We start from the raw sequence: 17,606 nt of genomic DNA, 5'->3' as shown, positions 1-17,606 counted from the left end.
GCTGTAAATGCGAGGAAGTGCTGTCCAGTGGTTAGGCCAACTGGCTGAGAGGCAAGGGTGTGGTCAGAGGCTCACCTTGCAGCAAAGGTTCGGCCATCCTCAGGAAAGCATTCTTGGGATGTGGTGGACAGCGCCATGAAAGTGTGGGCCCGGTGGTGTCACTGCTGTTGAACAGAATCTTTAAGAAGCAAACATCAAATGCAACAGCCAGTGTCATACCGCCCTCTCACAGAATTGGAATGCAGGCTTACAAGGAAAATGTGTACAGGCTTTCCTGACCTGCCCTTTTCTGAACTGTTTACACTTTGAAACAGTTCAGAAAAAGGCAACAGAAATGATCAAAGGGATGCAGCAAATGCCCCAGGAGGAAAGGTTATGACATCTAAGTGTGCTTAGTTTACAAAAAAGGCAAGTAAAAGGGAAACAAGATAGAAATGTACAGCATTATACACAGTGCGGTGAGAGTGGATGGGGGAAAATTTTTCTCCCTATCCCATAATACTAGCATCTGTGCGCATCCCATGAAGCTTACTGGTAGGAGATTCTGGAGGTATAAAAGGAAGGACTTCTTCACGGTCTGCAGCTGAAGCATGGCATTTTCACGTAGTGGTGGCTAACTATTTGGATGGCTTTCAGAAGAACTGGACAGATTCATGGCGAAGAAGGTTGCCGTCACCATGGTAACACGTCCATCACTCCGCAAGTTGCTCAGGACCATGAGCAGGAAAGTGCTATTGTAGCAACACCCTCCTTATGGGTTTCCCACAGGCTGCTGACTGACCACTGTGTGGACAGAATGATGGACTGCTTATTTATCTATTACTTAATTTCTATACCACCCAGCTGAATCTCTCTGGGCGGTTTACAACACATACAAATATCACATGAAAAGACAAACATTAAAACATCGTAACAAAGCTCATCATGCAGCATTTAAAACCAGATTAAAACACATACAAAAAGTTGCAATAGCCTATATGAATTAATCAGACGACCTGTTTAAGCAGCAGACAAAGCCCAATAAACGAATCACATACTCTGCAATAGAGGACAGTCTTGGCACTAAAAGGATGCCAAAGTTGGTGCCAGGAGGGCCTCAGTGGGGAGGTTGTTCAAAAACTAGGGTGCCACCATTGAAAAGGCCCCTCTTCTTGTTGCCATCAACCAAACCTCCTGCCTTGGAGGTGGCGACAGGAGGCAGGCCCCAGAGTGTGAGCGTAGTGTCTGGGTAGACTTCCATCAGGAGGGGTGATCCATCAGATAGTGTGGTCCCAAGTCATGTGCGACTCGATGGGCACCAGAAACCCTTTTGATGCACCTGTGCATGGGTGAGAACTCAGAGTTGAGTACTTGTTCCCTCTCTCTACACACACTGGAATGGCACTGGATATTAAAAGACAGCTTCCTCCTCCTCTTCTCAGTGATGAACTGAATGAGGAAAAATGAGCACTGATGCTGTTTCCGCATTTCAGTGGCTTGACTTTGGAGGGCTAGTCTGAAGGGAATGCCGGCTATAGGCCTTTGTGGGTGACTTTTAGTCCACTGCTGTGTTTTCTCTGCTTCTGCTTCTTTTAATGCTTTTGATGGTGGTTCTATCATGTCTTTTCAAAATGGTGTCACTGTTGTTCTTTATAGTCATTGCTAGCTGCCATGAGTGCTTCAGTGTGGAATAGCAGGGTGAAATTTAGATAACAAAATGAATAATGCGTAGCGTGGACACCCACTGCTTCTGAGCCCGGCGTACTTCTGACTCTGCAGCGCACCAGCTTCTGCACGTCCCTTTTCCTCATCGTGGGGGGAAGCTCTTCACATCTGGGCTGCTGTGCTGCACCGTAGACGCACATCTCCGCTACTCACATGAACGTTGTTTCAGTATCAACAAACCATCTTGAGAACTGGAAGGAAACTATCATTATAGTCCTCATGCACAAAAACACCGATAAGCATACAGGGTACAGTAAAAACCCCCTTTGTAAAATGCTGAGTTCTTAAGGTCAACATAATATAAACACACATTCCAGGATTTTAAACAAGTGTTGCAATTAAGTGACTTTTTCAAACAGACAGTTACATTGTTTGGCGAAAAATAACCTTCGCTGTAGACACTGCAATCTTTTGCTGTGCTTTACTGATACCACACTATCATTAAAGCTGGCATTTTTCTCATGACCATAAACCAGCAGCTAGATTTTAGTACATACTGGAGAGAAGAATTTTTCTGGGGATAAATGGTTGCCAAAGGTTCAATAAAAGAAGCCTGGTGCTTTCCCCAGTCTCTTCAGTAGAGAAGGCAGAGCTATACCTGTCTCTGTTCGCAAACCTTCCCTGTCTCCTGAACAGAATGACAGCAGCTGGGTATGTATTTTGGGTTCTCTCTAAAATGGATAAAATGGGTTTCCCCTGAGCAGTTGTACATTTTTCCATTTTCCTCATTATTCTCTCTGTTAGGATATGGATCAGATTATTCTTATTTATTCTTTTAATATTAAGCATTATGGAATTATTTATTGGATATTTGTTAAATTCTTGGTTCACTCAAGAACAAAAGGTTCTGTGGGCAAATTACAGGGCAGAACTGTAAGAGCTGGAAGGGACCTTGGACTAATCCAGAGAATGTATATACAGTGGTACCTCAGCTCACGAGCACCTCAGTTCACAACCAAATCGGTTCGCAAACAGAAATTTTAGAAAAAATTTTCCTCAGGTTGTGAACTCCGCATCGAGTGATGATCATGATCGCGCCCGTCCCCCCGAGCATGCCTGCAATCATGCCTGTTTCCCCTCCCTGAGTGCGCCTGGGATCATGCCCGTCTTCTCTGTGATTTAAACACACACACACACACACACACACACACACAGAGAGAGAGAGAGAGAGAGAGAGAGAGAGAGAGAGAGAGAGAGAGAGAACAGATTAACTTTATTTACATTGAACCTTATGGGGAAATTTGACTTGGCTCACGACCAGTTTTGGTCACGACCAGAGTCGTGGAATGGATTAAGTTCGTGAGCCAAGGTACCACTGTATCTTATCAGGTGTCAAAATGCATCTGTGCAGCAACCTTTCAATAATAACTTCATAATTATTCCTGCTTTACAGAATGAGGAAAGGGCTGTGAGTGAAGTAGCAGAAACTTGTATAAGGACATACAAGGATTTGAGAAAGTGCTTTGAGCCCCCACAAAATGCCTAATCAGTGGATTGCCTCTTGGGCATCTATTGGTCATTCACAGCTGTGAGGCTGTGCTTTATTCTACAAAAGCTTTTGCTTCCTGCCTATGAGACATTGCTACATCTCTTTAATGAGGATTGTCTAATTCTGCTAATCAGTGCCAATGCAATGCAGCTAATACTTATTTAAACACAAGTTTGGACTCTTTTTTGTGGCAAGGTTATTACACAGATAAATTTTGTACTGAGGCAAGCTTTAGTATTCAGTATGTCACCCACACTGTCAAATGATTTGTCTACTTTGTGGACATTAACAATTGGTCGGCATAAATGAATCTCCCCACCCTTTGGCCATCTGAAAGACAGATGTTACAACCCTGGAATGATAAGCAATCATGATGCTATGGATCAAGTCCCTTACAGTGCTTGCAGTATTTTAACAGATGGCATGCAGACACCACCTTCAAATAGATATTTCTTTGTGTATTTGGCCCACCTTTATGGAAACTGTGTATCATTGCTGGAAAATTGTCTGCACTTCATACAATTCCATGTATTTAAAAAATTAAAAAGGAAAATTCAGGTGCCCACGGGCATCACATCGGGGGCTTCTCCACTGGCACCATTGGAAGGGACCCTGATCTAGTGGGCGTGTGCTGTTACACACTTAAGTGTAAGAGCAGTTCTAATGACTGGGCAAACTGTCTTTTAGGGACATTCATCAGCCATTGTTGAAAAATGGTTTAGAAAGTTCAAAGGAATCCCTGTTTGCCCCCAGAAGAGTGAGAACGATGGCCCGAGATAATCTGCGGTTCATTCAGGTTTAATCTCCTTTTCTGCTCATTTTTACTAACACTGCCAACATGTGGAATAGTGCTCACGGACTGGTCACACCTGCCGGAGGGAGCCTCTGGATCACGCAAGCAGTGGAGATACAGAATGCTCACGGCACGCATGACGTTGCACTTGGCTAGTAATCCAGTGTAGTCCTGGGCTGCTTCGGTGGGATCGGGTGGGTGGCACAGCCTTTCGCAAAAAAGGAACGCAGACCCTTAAAAGAGAAGAGAGCCAGCACTGCCGCAAAGGCCCCCCGGTCACGGCAAGGTGAAAGGTTCGCCTTGCACTCTGCCCGATTGACACCCCACCGGTGCCTGCCTTTTCCATGCCTCTTTGCCAAGATCTGATTACAAGCGTCAGGAGGAAGCCTCACCCAATTTTCTGCTTCAGTTTTCTGCTCACTTCAAGCAATGTCAGATTTAAAAGCTGCTCAGACAGAGAGGGTCCAGGGGACTGTGGCTTCGGACCTCTGCGGCTGTCTCTGCTACCGTCTTCAGCACAGCAGCGGGAGGGCGGTCCAGCAGCTCCAAGGTTTAATTGTGACCCAGTTCAGAAACAGCCCCATTTGTCTCAGACCCTTGGAAGCTGCCAGTTTGTTTGTTTGTTCGTTTGTTTAGTAAGCTTCTATGGCACCCCATTCGCCAAAGCCTTGGGGCGGCTCACAACAATACATAAATACTTATTAAACATATAAAAACAATATAATTGGAGATGTCCTGCCTGAAAATATAAAATCAATAAATAAAGCTAACAATTAAAATGACGTTTAAATAAAAAGGTCTTGGCCTGGTGCCGAAAAACAAATAACGATGGCACCAGGCGGACCTCTCTGGGGAACGCATTCCATAGATTGGGTGCCACCGCAGAGGAATCCCTCCTCCGGTACTTAGCCTCCTAATATCCTTCATGGAGGGTTCCCAGAGAAGGGCCTCTCCCGCTGATCTCAAAGAGTGGGAGGGCACGTATGGACACAAGCGCTCCTTTAGGTAGCCAGGACCCAAGCCGTTAAGGGCCTTATAGATAATAACCAGCACCTTGAATTGGGCCCGGACTTCAGTGGGGAGCCAGTGAAGCTGATGGAGGACTGGAGTCATGTGAACATAATGCCCAGTCCCCGTCAGCAGCCTGGCAGCTCTATTTTGCACCAATTGAAGTATCCAGACCGTCTTCAAGGGCAGCCCCACATAGAGCGCGTTGCAGAAGTCTAGTCAGGAAGTTACCAACGCATGGGTCACTGTCGCCAGGCAGTCGTTCTCCAGGTAGGGACGCAGCTGATGGATCAGCCGAAGCTGAAAGAAAGCGCTCCTCGCCACCGCTGTCACCTGAGCTTCAAGTGAAAGCTCTGGGTCGAGGAGCACTCCCAAGCTGCGGACCTTGTCCCTAAGAAGGAGTGCAAGCCCATTCAGGACAAGGTCAGTGTCCCCTTCCCCGAAGCCCGATCCGTCTACCAACAGGACCTCCGTTTTGTCTGGATTGAGCTTCAGTTTATTGGCCCTCATCCAGCCCATTACCTCGGCCAGGCACCGGTTCAGTACAGCCACTGCCTCACCTGGATTGGTGGAAAACGAAAGGTAGAGCTGGGTATCATCAGCGTACTGATGATTCTGCAGCCCACACCTTCTGATGACCTCTCCCAGCAGTTTCATGTAGATATTAAACAGCAAAGGGGACAAAATGGACCCCTGCGGTACTCTATGGCATAGCTGCCTTGGCGCAGAGCCATAGCCCCCCAGCACCACCTTCTGGAAACGGTCATTGAGATAAGAGCAGAACCACTGCAGAGCAGTGCCTCCGACCCCCAGTCCCCCTAGCCTATCCAGAAGGATACCATGGTCGATGGTATCGAAAGCCGCTGAGAGGTCCAGGAGAACCAACAGGGATGCACTCCCCCGTCTCTCTCCCTGCACAGGTCATCGTACAGGGCGACCAAGGCAGATTCAGTACCGTACCCCGGTCTGAAGCTGGACTGAAATGGGTCCAGATAATCAGTTTCCTCCAAGAGTTGCCCCGGTCAGAACCGTCTCGGCATGGAGATTGAAGTCCCCCAGGACCAACATCCTGGGAGTCTTCAACACCAGGTTCGAGATGATCTCCATCAGCTCAGGCAGAGAGTCTATTGGGCAGAAGGGTGCATGGTACACCAACAGAATCCCCAATCTGTCTCGGTCGCCCAACACCAAGTAGAGGCACTCTAGCCCCGGCCTCGAGGGGACTGGAAGCCCCGTGAGGGAGATGGAGGCTCGGTAAACCAAAGCAAACCCTCCTCCGCTCCCAGGCGTGGATGGTGCTGAACTAGATACTCGGGCGGGCACATTTGAGAGAGGGAGACATCCCCACCCTCTCCCGCCCACGTCTCTGTTATGCAAGCCAGGTCGGCCCCTCATCCACAATCAGGTCGTGGATGAGGGACAATTTGTTGTGGACCGACCTGGCATTAAGCAGCAGCACCGTCAGGCCTGAGGGGCGGTTGACAAGACTACCTGGAACCCTCTGGCTGGGAGTAGAACCAGAAGGAGGGACAGGTGTCAACCACCTTTCCCTCCTTCTACGCGGACACATTAAACCCCCACCGCTGTAATGTCCATTGCCCCCAACCACCCCGGTTGCAGCGCCCATGCGCTCCCCAGGTAACCCAACCGTCGACATGGCCAGGAACGACTCCGTAAAAACAAGTTAAAATACAATAAAAATGTTAAAACAATATAAAACTCCCCGTCTACACCCAGTATAAAATTTCAATATAAAATTCCACCCACCACCAAGGTCCCTCGCCAGCCCAGCCCTCGAACGGCCTCGAACAGTGGCGACCGGCCTGGAGCCTCCGGCCCCGGCCGCATCTGGCAAGTTAAGCCGGCGCCTGTCCCCACGCCCCGCCCCCAATCTGGCCTTGTTCTCACTGACGCCAGCGGGGGGAAGCAGGGCGGACGCGGGGAACTCGCCACCCGTCAAGATGGCAGCGCCCTCCTCAGCAGCGGGGCAGCGGCGGCATTCTCGGCATCCTCCGACCCCGGGATGGTCCAGAGGTGGCGTCAGCTGCCTCCCGGAGCCCGGCGGAGCGCTGCGATGTTCTCGGCGGTGGCGTGGTGGCTGCGGCAGGTGTTCCGAGGTGGAAGGGGGGCCCAGATCCGGCTCCGACTCCGGATCTCAGTTTGACTGGTGAGACAGCTCTGAATTCCCACTGACTACTAGTGGAAATCAATAAAGACTATTTTTTGCTGTTTGAGAGAATTGGATGACATTTTCATGCATGATGGCTCTTTCTGAAGGAATGAAACCTGCAACATTTCAGGCAAATGGGTACAACATTGTTGTTCCTAGGTGCCTTTAAGTCTTGATTTTTTAAGAGAAGTGCCAAAAACATGTTTAATTTATTTGCAGAACTGAATGAAGTTTGCAGGCATAGTTGATCCTTCTGGGAAGACTCTGCTGCCTTTCAAACAAATATTTGCAGGAAGGACTACAAGAGCACCTTATTCCTTGTACTCTTCCTAGGCAATTATAATGAAAATAAGAGTCCCTGAGACGTGGTGGTTAGAGTTTTGGACTATGATCCGGGAGATCTGGGTTCTGGTCCCTGCTCGGCCATAAAGCTCACTGGGTGATCTTGAGCTCTTCATTGGCTCTTGCCTAACCTGCACTACAGGGTTGTTGTGAAGATAAAATGGAGAAGGAGAGGATCATGTAAGCTGGCTTGGGTTCCTTGCAAAAGGAAAAAGACAGGTATACATGTAGTGTAATGAAAAGACATGGAACTTAGAGAAGGCCCTAGTTAAAAAGCCTGCAACATGTCAAAAGGATAGGTGCAACATTTCTGCAGAAGTGGAAACTTCCATTTTGGGGAGGGGGGGTTTATTTTCCCCTTTCTCCTGCCTGAGTTCTATGGGTGTGCTTTTGCTTTTGTTCTTGCAGTTTGTATGTCAACATGCTATGTATAAGCTCTAGGCAAGAAACTTGCACATTTTCAGAAGGATAGGTCCCGGAACATAGGAATTATGAAGAATCAAAATAGTTTAAGCCTTTTAGGGTTAAGGTTTTTTTCTGATTAGTGGTCCTCAGAGTCACAGAAGGTGCAGTGGGACATGGATGGATGATAGGTATGGAATATGCCATGGCAGAGGCAGAAAGACTTCAATATTTAGCATTTTCCAAGCCAGCACACAATGCCACACCCTCCCTGATCCAAAAGATGCGCCTGTCCTCTTTCACGTTCCTGTTCCTGGGAGAGAGAACTAGCAAAGAGCACCAAGCCAGAAACGAACACTGAGCAGCCCTCCTGTGTGTTACGTCCAGCAGCTCTTTCCCAAATACTGTGATTTGGGAGTGCTGGTAAAAATCATTCATTTTGTGCACAAGACAAGCGAGAACCACCTGCCACAAATGTGCCCCCTGTACTCTGTCTTCCTTTTTCCCCTATTTTTATTTAATGATTTAATTCCATTTCTATGCCGTCTCATACCCTAAAGATTCTCTGGGTAGCTCACAACGCTAGAACATAAAAACATACATAGATTACAATGAAACAGTTATTAATCAGATTAAAAGGTAGACTATGGAATAATAGAGCACCTAAAATAAAATATACTCACACACACCAGTAAACACAACCAACAAATTAACCAAAATTAAATTAAGATAAAACAATCCATAACAATATATAAAACTATTAAATTAAATCAAATCAACCAGAAGCTTGCTTAAATAAAAGAGTTTTCACTTAGTGCCTAAAAGAAAGAAAGAAGAGCCAGGCAGATATTCCTGGGGAGCATATTCCGGGGTCTAGGCACTGCTGCTGAGAATACCCTCCTCCTAGCCCTTTCCCCTTTGACCTCACTAGAGAGGGCACACAGGGGAGGACTTCCAAAGCGGATCTAAGTGGATGGGAAGGAATATATGGAGAAAGGCGCTCCCTCAGGTACCCTGGAACAATATGAAGAACTGAAACGAAATAGATAATTTTTGCAGACATGTTGTCCAGGGTTCTCCATCTCTCTGAAACTGAACTAGCCTACTTCAGGTCTGCCTTGCTTCAGTTCAGACAGTTGTCACACCTATCCTGATTTCGATCTGAAACACATTTCTATTAACAATACACGCTCTCTTCTTTCTAATATCTTGTGGTACAAATTTGCATGATCACTAAAGCTCATGGGTTCTGGATAGTTTATTAACCATGGTGACAACCTCTCTAGGTTCGGATGGCACCTGCCGCAAGCCACCACAGCTTGAGTGAGTGAAGGTGGGCTCTGGCCATCATGCAGCCAGCCAATTGATTCCATTTGCAGTGGCCCCAGAGATCATTCCCAGAACCGCCAGTTGAATGGCCAGGTAACGGGTAACAAGAAAACCCTGGCCAGAGACCTTGGATGACAGCTGTAGGCCAGAACAGACTAACCTTCCCCAACCTGGATGCTCAGCCAGCATGGGAATTGTGGAAGTTGTTCAATGCATCTGGCGGGGATCAGGCTGGGGAAGGCTGCAGCAGACACTACCCAGGTCTATGGGCCAGTGTGAGGGAGTTTTATTTGCTCTGTTTTCATGGTAACAAATGATGTTTCTCAGTTTGGGGTGTTTATTGTATAGGCAGTATTTGAAGCGTCTGGTCTGGTAAGTTTCCAGGAAAACAACACCACCTCATTTTGAAATTCTCAATGTTGTCGTTATTTCATACTGAGAAGAATATCCTTTACATTCCCCAAGTATGATTTGAGCTATAACAATGTGCGACTTATGAACTTATACACTTTGATTGTCTTTGTGAGTCTCAGCTCACAAAGGAGTGACTGTCACCCTCCCTGCACTAATTTCGTGACTTCTGCGAGCTTGTATACGGCAGCTTCTGTGTGGGTGTGGCTGCTGCTGGCGATAAAATGATTCACCAGGGACACATGTCCCTGTACAGATTCAGTAGCGATAACACTAACGGGAAGAAAAGTTCTTCCTGAAGTCCAAATAATGTTCTGTGATGATTGGGTTAGGTGTCATGGCGCACCTGACAGTTGTCTTCTGGGAAGGTCCTTCAGAGAAGTGTTTAGTGAAACAACAAAAAACACCTTCAGATTTGTATACTTGTTTCCTTAGGTTCCAATTTTCAAGGGATGCCTTGAAGTAATTGTAAGGAGCAACTTGATGAAAAAGTGCTGGCACGTACCTTTGTTTTCAGTTTAGAAATCTGGTTCTATAGTCCAATATATAGGAAATATATGGCCTTCCCATCAGTCCTGCTAATGAAGGCTAATGTCTTGTCTTGAATGGTACCAGTGCGAAGGAGTGCAGGATCTGTTTTTATGCATCCAAGATGCCTAATTCTCGGGGTTCCTGCAAGAATGTCGAATTCGGGCAGTGCCACCATGGAGTGCTTTCATCAGCCTGCAATTTGGTTTCTTGGCAGATTCCGACCTGAGCACGCGCACCCTCAGCACGCCCAGCCCAGCCTTGATATGTCCTGCGAACTCGCACGGCGTGCAGAATGGCCGAGGCTCTTCCACCTCCTCCTCTTCTGTCACGGGGGAGACCATCGCCATGGTCCACTCCCCTCCACCAACCCGCCTCACCCACCCCCTCATCCGGTCGGCCTCGCGGCTTCAGAAGGAGCAGGCCAGTATCAACCGGCTCACGGACCACTCCATGATCCAGATCTTCTCCTTTCTGCCCACCAACCAGCTGTGCCGCTGTGCCCGCGTATGCCGCCGCTGGTATAACCTCGCCTGGGACCCGCGGCTCTGGAGGACGATTCGCCTGACGGGCGAGACTGTCCATGTGGACCGGGCCCTGAAGGTGCTGACCCGGCGGCTTTGCCAGGACACCCCCAACGTCTGCCTCATGTTGGAGACAGTAATTGTCAGTGGCTGCAGGCGGCTCACGGACAGAGGACTCTACACCATCGCTCAGTGCTGCCCAGAACTGAGGCAGCTGGAGGTGTCGGGCTGCTACAACATCTCCAATGAGGCAGTCTTCGACGTGGTCTCGCTGTGTCCGAACCTGGAGCACTTAGATGTATCAGGTAATGCGGGGAGCGGCGAACCGCCCGCCTTTCACCTTGTGCTGGGTGTTGGGTTAAGGCATGTGAATTTCAGCCAGGAAAATACTCTCCATACTTTAAGCCAGTTCCTGTTGTTAACCATTTTTTGTCCTGTAACTGATACATGCTTCTTTTTGTTTAATACTGCTGTGCTCTTTAAAACACATACAGACATACATTCACGTGGCCGTCGCCGGTGCTGCTCTCTCCGCCTAACCTTGCACTTGGCTTTTCTGTGCTGGCCTTTGTTTCTTTCGAATTAAGTTTGCACTCTGCAGGGCTAGATTTGGATCCAGGACTCCCTTCCACAAGGGAACGGGGGCTGGTCAGGGAAGGTCTTTTTGCCTGATTTCGGGGATCTCCCCACCCACACGCCACAGCTCACCCCATTCAGCAGGGTCTCCCGGAGGGGCTGCCACAGGGAGGAGAGGCAGGAAAATCCACTTCCACCAGCACAGATGATCCAGTGTCAATCTGGTTCCAGCCCCTCAAAATTACGTCAAGGATTCAGAACTACAAAGAATCTCATGGCACATTAAAGGCTGATAATTGTAGTGCAGCCTGAGTGTTCCCAACTAGGACCGACTTCATCGGAGGCACGAAGCATTATCCCTGCTTGGCAAAGATATGCTTGGCCTGTATTTAAAGAGACTTGTCCAGCCTTGGTTGGAGATGGCTTACAGTAAGGAGCCAGGCCTTCCTCAGCCAGGACTTATCACTGGGACTGTTTGAGCTGCAGCAGCTGTGAGGAAACAGGTGAGTTTGTTATCCAGCCCCAGGCCCTGCCAGAGACTGCATCCAGCCACCATAAGCTGCCTCATGGCTCTTGGTCGCTCTCATGGCAACAGTCTTAAAGCAGCCACTCCTCTGGACTTCGCTCTCAAATATTCCCAGATCTACTCTTAATGGTGTGAACAACACTGCCCTCTGCTGGGTAGAATGTCCAAACTGGGAAATGTGTGCATCTTCGGAATTACTCTTAATGCTGTTTGGCAGGCCCATCTCAGTTGTCTGCTCTGAGCCCCACTGATTGCCACATTGCAGGGTTGGGAAAGTAAAGAGATGTGCAGCAGCGTGTGTGCGACTGATCCTCAGACCAGCAGTTTCTCAAGACTATTTACTTGATGGTCCAGGGAAAAGCAAATAGATGCAGACAAAAGCCAGTTGGAATGAATTGCAGGTATTAGCTACTTGTAGCCAAAGAAATTATTTGGAGAAGGAGAGAGGCAGAAGAAACAGGCACACTTGTCGTAGAGCCTGCAAGAACATACGCTCCTCTTCCGGGTTGTAAAGCTGAACAGGTATGAGAACTCTGCTGAAGGAGCGGATCCGAAAGCTGTGCAGAAAGAGCTTTTTGGTGAGTGAATATTAGATAAGCAAAGGAACAAGACAGGCAGGAGAAGCTGAGTTCAGAAATGTTGGGGCTTGTTGAAGGAGGTCGTTGAATATGCGTGGGTGTTTCCCCAGTTACGGCATGAGTGGACTGCGCTTGTGTGCTCACCTGTGTGCCATGGGTGCATGTGCCCTGGGTAGTTTGTACTTTGGAACCAGTCCTTGTCCATTCTCTGAGCTTGCTCCGGTGCTCTTGATGTATGATACAATGCAGAGTTTCTTTTAAAAATGGGGATTTATTGATACAGGAGCCTGGCCTTTAGAAAGTTTTCCTAGGCTTAGTTTGAGTCACAGTTTTGGTCTGCAAGCCCACTCTTGCTGCCCTTCAGTAATGCATCCTAGAAATAACTCCTCCCTACGAAAATGAGACAGATGCAAGCAGTCAGCTTTTTATTGTACAATTCTCTTTCACCCTTTTTAACCATGACTTTGTCCTGGGAAGGCTTCCCATATATGTGAACAACCTGCAAGCCATTATCTCTTGGGCTGGCCAATATTCTTTCAGCTGACATGAGACTTTCTCCTTCCATTTCAAATCCCTTACATTTACTCTGTGGAAAAATCTTGCGATGGGTCTGCCCATTTTACATCATTATTTGGGAGAGCAAAAATGGCTGCAGCCACAGAAAAACATCATTCCACTTTTAACCCCCGACAGAAATCCTTTTTATAAAACGGTGGTGGGCGTGTGCCTGACTCTCCAGTTAGGGACAAGGACTCCCCTAATAGATGCTGTTCTGCCCAGAGACCAGCAGGGCATGAATCAGGCCCTCCTTCTAGCCCTCTGCTGTTGCCCCAGGGGCCCAGTTCCCATGCTTTGGGCCATCCAACCTGAGCAGAGGCCTTTAGGCCAAAAGCTCTTGGGCCCTTTGCGGCCCTCAGGTCTTGTGGTGCACTATGAGGAGAAGAGAGAGGCTAACAGACAGGTGTGTGTGCAAGCCTGGAGACCAGTGATGGAGGACAGCAGGTGGAGCAGCGTGGGGTCCTTCAGAGAGGCACCAGAGTCACCACCCTCAGCGGCTGAGCCTTCCCGTTTGCTGGTCCACCAGCCTGCCTCCTGGTCTGTCTCGTGTTTTCCTGGAGATGGTGGCGGCAGCTGGATTGCAGATGCCTGACAAGTTGGCGATGATGCCTTGAGGTGGTGGATAGGAGGCCAAGTAGTAGAGAGAACGGGAAGGGGGGGGGGGAAGAAGAGGGAAGGGGGAGATTGAAAAAGAGGGGGATCAAAGGGTGAAGAAAGAGGATGGTGTGCATGTGTGTGGAGGGTATACATCTTTTGTGAGATTTCTGGGAGGGAAATGGAATGGGCTGCTTCAGGGTGGATGAGAGAAGCTGGAGTCCCTCTGGCCCCATCTGCTGCCCTGGAATACTTGCCTGAGAGTGAATCGTTGCTCCTTACTGGCATTGTTGCTCCAAGCAGGTGGATCAGGCCTCTCCCCCTTAATGAACCAGTTCAGGTATTGTGTGTAGTCCAAAGAGGACCAAATTTGGTATTCTAGGAGGACAGTGTTTTGGCATCCGAATGGTCAGAGCCCTGACAAACGTTCAGTATCCATAGTCAAGCTGGGGCCTCTTTTTCTAATAGCTGAAAGAACTCCTTTTCTTCTCAAGCTGCCAAAATGCTGCCCAGTATTTTCTCCCTGACTTGATTCGAATATGTGGTCCAGGGCCACAGAAAATGCCATGCAAGGTGGCTCTGGCTCACAAGCCAGCTTCGCCATCCCTGGCTTCAGCCGTCAGAGTCATGGCAGTGTCCTGCTGGCCCAGGGCTACGTGGTGGAGCCCTCCTGAGAAGGGAAGGTCTGATGCCACGAAAATCATTTTCATGGAGGGCACATGGACAGCCTGGCAGAGCCACAACTGGCTGCTAACTGATTCCTCTCTTACCCACCCACCACCAATTTAGGTTGCTCCAAAGTGACCTGCATCAGCCTAACCCGTGAAGCATCCATCAAATTATCTCCGTTGCATGGCAAACAGATCTCTATCCGCTACCTGGACATGAGTGACTGCTTCGTCCTTGAGGATGAAGGACTGCACACCATTGCCGCCCACTGCACTCAGCTGACGCACCTCTACCTGCGCCGCTGTATCCGCATCACTGACGAGGGCCTCCGATACCTGATGATTTACTGCACGTCCATCCGCGAGCTGAGTGTGAGCGACTGCCGCTTTGTCAGTGACTTCGGCATGCGTGAGATTGCCAAGCTGGAGTCCCGCCTGCGGTACCTCAGCATCGCCCACTGTGCCCGCATCACTGATGTGGGGATCCGTTACATCACCAAGTACTGCAGCAAGTTGCGCTACCTCAACGCACGGGGCTGTGAGGGCATCACGGACCACGGAGTGGAGTACCTTGCTAAAAATTGCACAAAACTCAAGTCACTAGACATCGGGAAATGCCCACTGGTCTCTGATGTCGGCCTTGAGTTTCTGGCTCTGAATTGCTTCAACTTGAAACGGTTGAGCCTGAAGTCGTGCGAGAGCATCACTGGACAAGGCCTGCAGATCGTTGCGGCCAACTGCTTTGACCTGCAGATGCTGAATGTGCAGGACTGTGAGATCTCGGTGGAAGCACTGCGGTTTGTCAAACGCCACTGCAAGCGCTGCATAATAGAGCACACCAATCCTGCCTTTTTCTGAAGTGGCTCTTCACTCTTCCTGATGAAAGCAAGTATTAAAAATGTTTGTATGTACATGCACACAGACTATCCATCTACAGCAGCTCTGCCTTCTTTGTGCCAGAGGTGGGAAACATAAAACTTAGCATCTGCATTGGGTCCTGAAGGCACTTTTTAGTGGCCTTGCTGAAATATTAAAATGCCAGCATTTATGATTTTTTGTAAATGGTAACCCTCTAGCCTTGGTGGCAATGAGATACATTTGTGGGTGTAGAGTTCAGAAACTCAGAGGCAAGGAAATTAAGTCCTGGGTTGTCAATTGGTTCAAATGTCATGAGTCCCTGTTGTGTGAGGGTGAACAGCAGCCATGGACCATTGAATCCAATGTGAAAAGCCCCATTGCTTTCAATGGAACTGAGGACTACCCTGAGCCGAAATGGTGCCGCAAGCGTTTAGCCCAGGCTGCCTGGTGAGGGAGGCAGGAGGGCGGGAGGGATGGGCGGAGGGCAAAATGGCTGCTGGCGGTCAGGGGGGCCACGGCGGCCAGGCAGTTTGCCCTCCAGCTCTGGTGTACCAGCCGTGGTAATTATGCAGGTGACAGCAAATGAGCTGTTGGCCCAGTCTGCCTGCCCCTGCTCCTCACGCCTCTCCAGAACCCCGACGAAAGCTTTTCTCCCAGAGAGTGTCAGCGTTCCCTGTCCTTCCTGTGCAGCCGAGCATTTCATGGATACTTTGCCTTTTGGCAAATGCTTTCCCAGTTTCTGTCCGGTGAGGCACTCGGTGGCCTTAGATAGGAAGACCAATTCAGACAGATTCCCAGGCATGCAGTTGCCTCCGGCTTACAAGTGAAGGCTCAGTGGCCGAAAATGCCTCATGCAGGAAGATACAGGAAGCGAAATGCCCTGCCTTAGTTTCATTTGAAAAGGAAACTTTGGGAAGTAGGCTGCCTCCAGATGGCATTGTTAGTGTGGCCTGTTTTGGAGCAACCATCCACATGTTAAGAACCCAAACTTAATCATGAATAATTGCAGTAATCTTCACTCAGAGCATAAAGCTGTCAAAATGAAGCACTTTTAAGTCCCAGTGATGGCAGCGAGAGTGCAAAGGCTGCGCTTACATTTACTCCACTACTTCAGCGGGACTTGCGGAATAGCTCATAGCACGATTATTTACGTGGGGAATGGAATCCTTTGGACGAAAGCTCTCCCTCCCTCCCCCATATACACACTCTTTTCTTGTCGGAAACCCGGCAGCCCTCGCCAGCCTCCGTGACGGTCAGGGATTGTGTGAGTCGGAGCCCAGGAGAGGCACAGCTGAGCTTGCTGGCCAGTCCGCCGTAGCCACATCAGTGCGTGTGGAGACATGCTGGTCCATTCTTTCAATATGGCGTTGCACTTCCATGGGCTGAAACATGTAACATCTTTCCATTTTACACTATAAATCCAGTATCTTTGTCCTATGAAAGAAAGGCCAAGTGGCACAGTAGCCTCAAACTAAGTTTTTAAGGGGAAAAGACTGTATCAGCTGGCAACCATTCCATTTTTCTCTAGCCATTGAGGGGATGACTGTCTCCTACACAGAGCTTCAGGCCAGAAGTCAAATCTGGCACACTGAGATTCCCCAGAAGTTTGTGCCCCTTCTCTGGCTCTTCTCCCCGACCCCCCAGCCACTAATCATTTGATGGGTTCTTGGCTTTTATGCAATTCCCCCTCATTCTAAAATGGTTAAATGCCCTTATAGGAGATTAGTTGCTGGCAATAGCAGCATCCAGCAAAGATAAGCTGGTGTGCTGGGTGCGGCCCCTTCCTGCCCTTGGCCGTGCCCAGCCCTGGCATGTTTCACCTAAGAACTTCTCCAAAATGGAAGTCGGCCTTCAGGCAGGAAGAGGTTTTGCACCCAATTTGAAACAGTGATATCTTATCCCTGCCGGCTGTTCTCTTCACTATACTTAGCTCACAGCAAGGATATATTTAGACTTAAGACTTAGACTTTGTCTGGAAGGAAAGCTGGTTGTGAACTGAACTGTGCCTTTTGCACACATAAGGGCTGAAGCAAAGTTTACTTTTTCTTTGAAGAAAGTCTGTATCTTGCCAGCTCTGCTAAGAGGAAAAGGTTAACATTACTTGGTTCTGAAAGGGCTTTAATGTTTAGAATGCCTTGTACTGTGTGACCAACTATAAAGCCTTAATTTCTACTACCAACAAATAAAGCAATATATTGGTGTAACAACTTGATGTCGTCAATATGTAAATGCAAATGGAGAAATGTGCATATACACATTTACTTTTCTCCCTTCGGTGGTGCTTTTCATTTGCTGGTGGCTGTGTGAAATTTGCCTACATGCCTCATCACTCTTCATGTATTTTAGTCACTGCCTTTGCTCCCTACAGCTGAAGCATACAATGAAATGGTTCAGACAAGAGTTCTAATGTCAAACATCTTGTCAGTGTGCACTTCTGCATTTTTGAAAGTCCAGAAACAATAATAAAATATAATTGTGCTAAGCGCGCGCGCGCGCTCTCTCTCTCTCTCTCTCTCTCTCTCTCTCTCTCTCTCTCTATATATATATA

General features: G+C 48.5%; 1 protein-coding gene across 1 annotated transcript in view; it reads left to right on the top strand.

The window, feature by feature from the left end:
• FBXL7 (F-box and leucine rich repeat protein 7) overlaps window positions 1–17,256 on the top strand; it is a 143,995-nt gene extending 126,739 nt beyond the window's left edge. Inside the window, exons 3-4 of the mRNA XM_044442789.1 lie at window positions 10,394–11,005; window positions 14,322–17,256. Coding sequence (XP_044298724.1) covers window positions 10,394–11,005; window positions 14,322–15,058 — 1,349 coding nt within the window. The 3' untranslated portion in view covers window positions 15,059–17,256. The remainder of the gene's footprint in view (window positions 1–10,393; window positions 11,006–14,321) is intronic.
• Window positions 17,257–17,606: the final 350 nt, after the last annotated feature.

Source organism: Varanus komodoensis, unplaced genomic scaffold (assembly GCF_004798865.1).
Source record: "Varanus komodoensis strain SLA01 unplaced genomic scaffold, ASM479886v1 scaffold40, whole genome shotgun sequence".
In the NCBI taxonomy this organism is placed as follows: Eukaryota; Metazoa; Chordata; class Lepidosauria; order Squamata; family Varanidae; genus Varanus; species Varanus komodoensis.
This window is presented reverse-complemented; position numbering and strand designations above follow the sequence as displayed.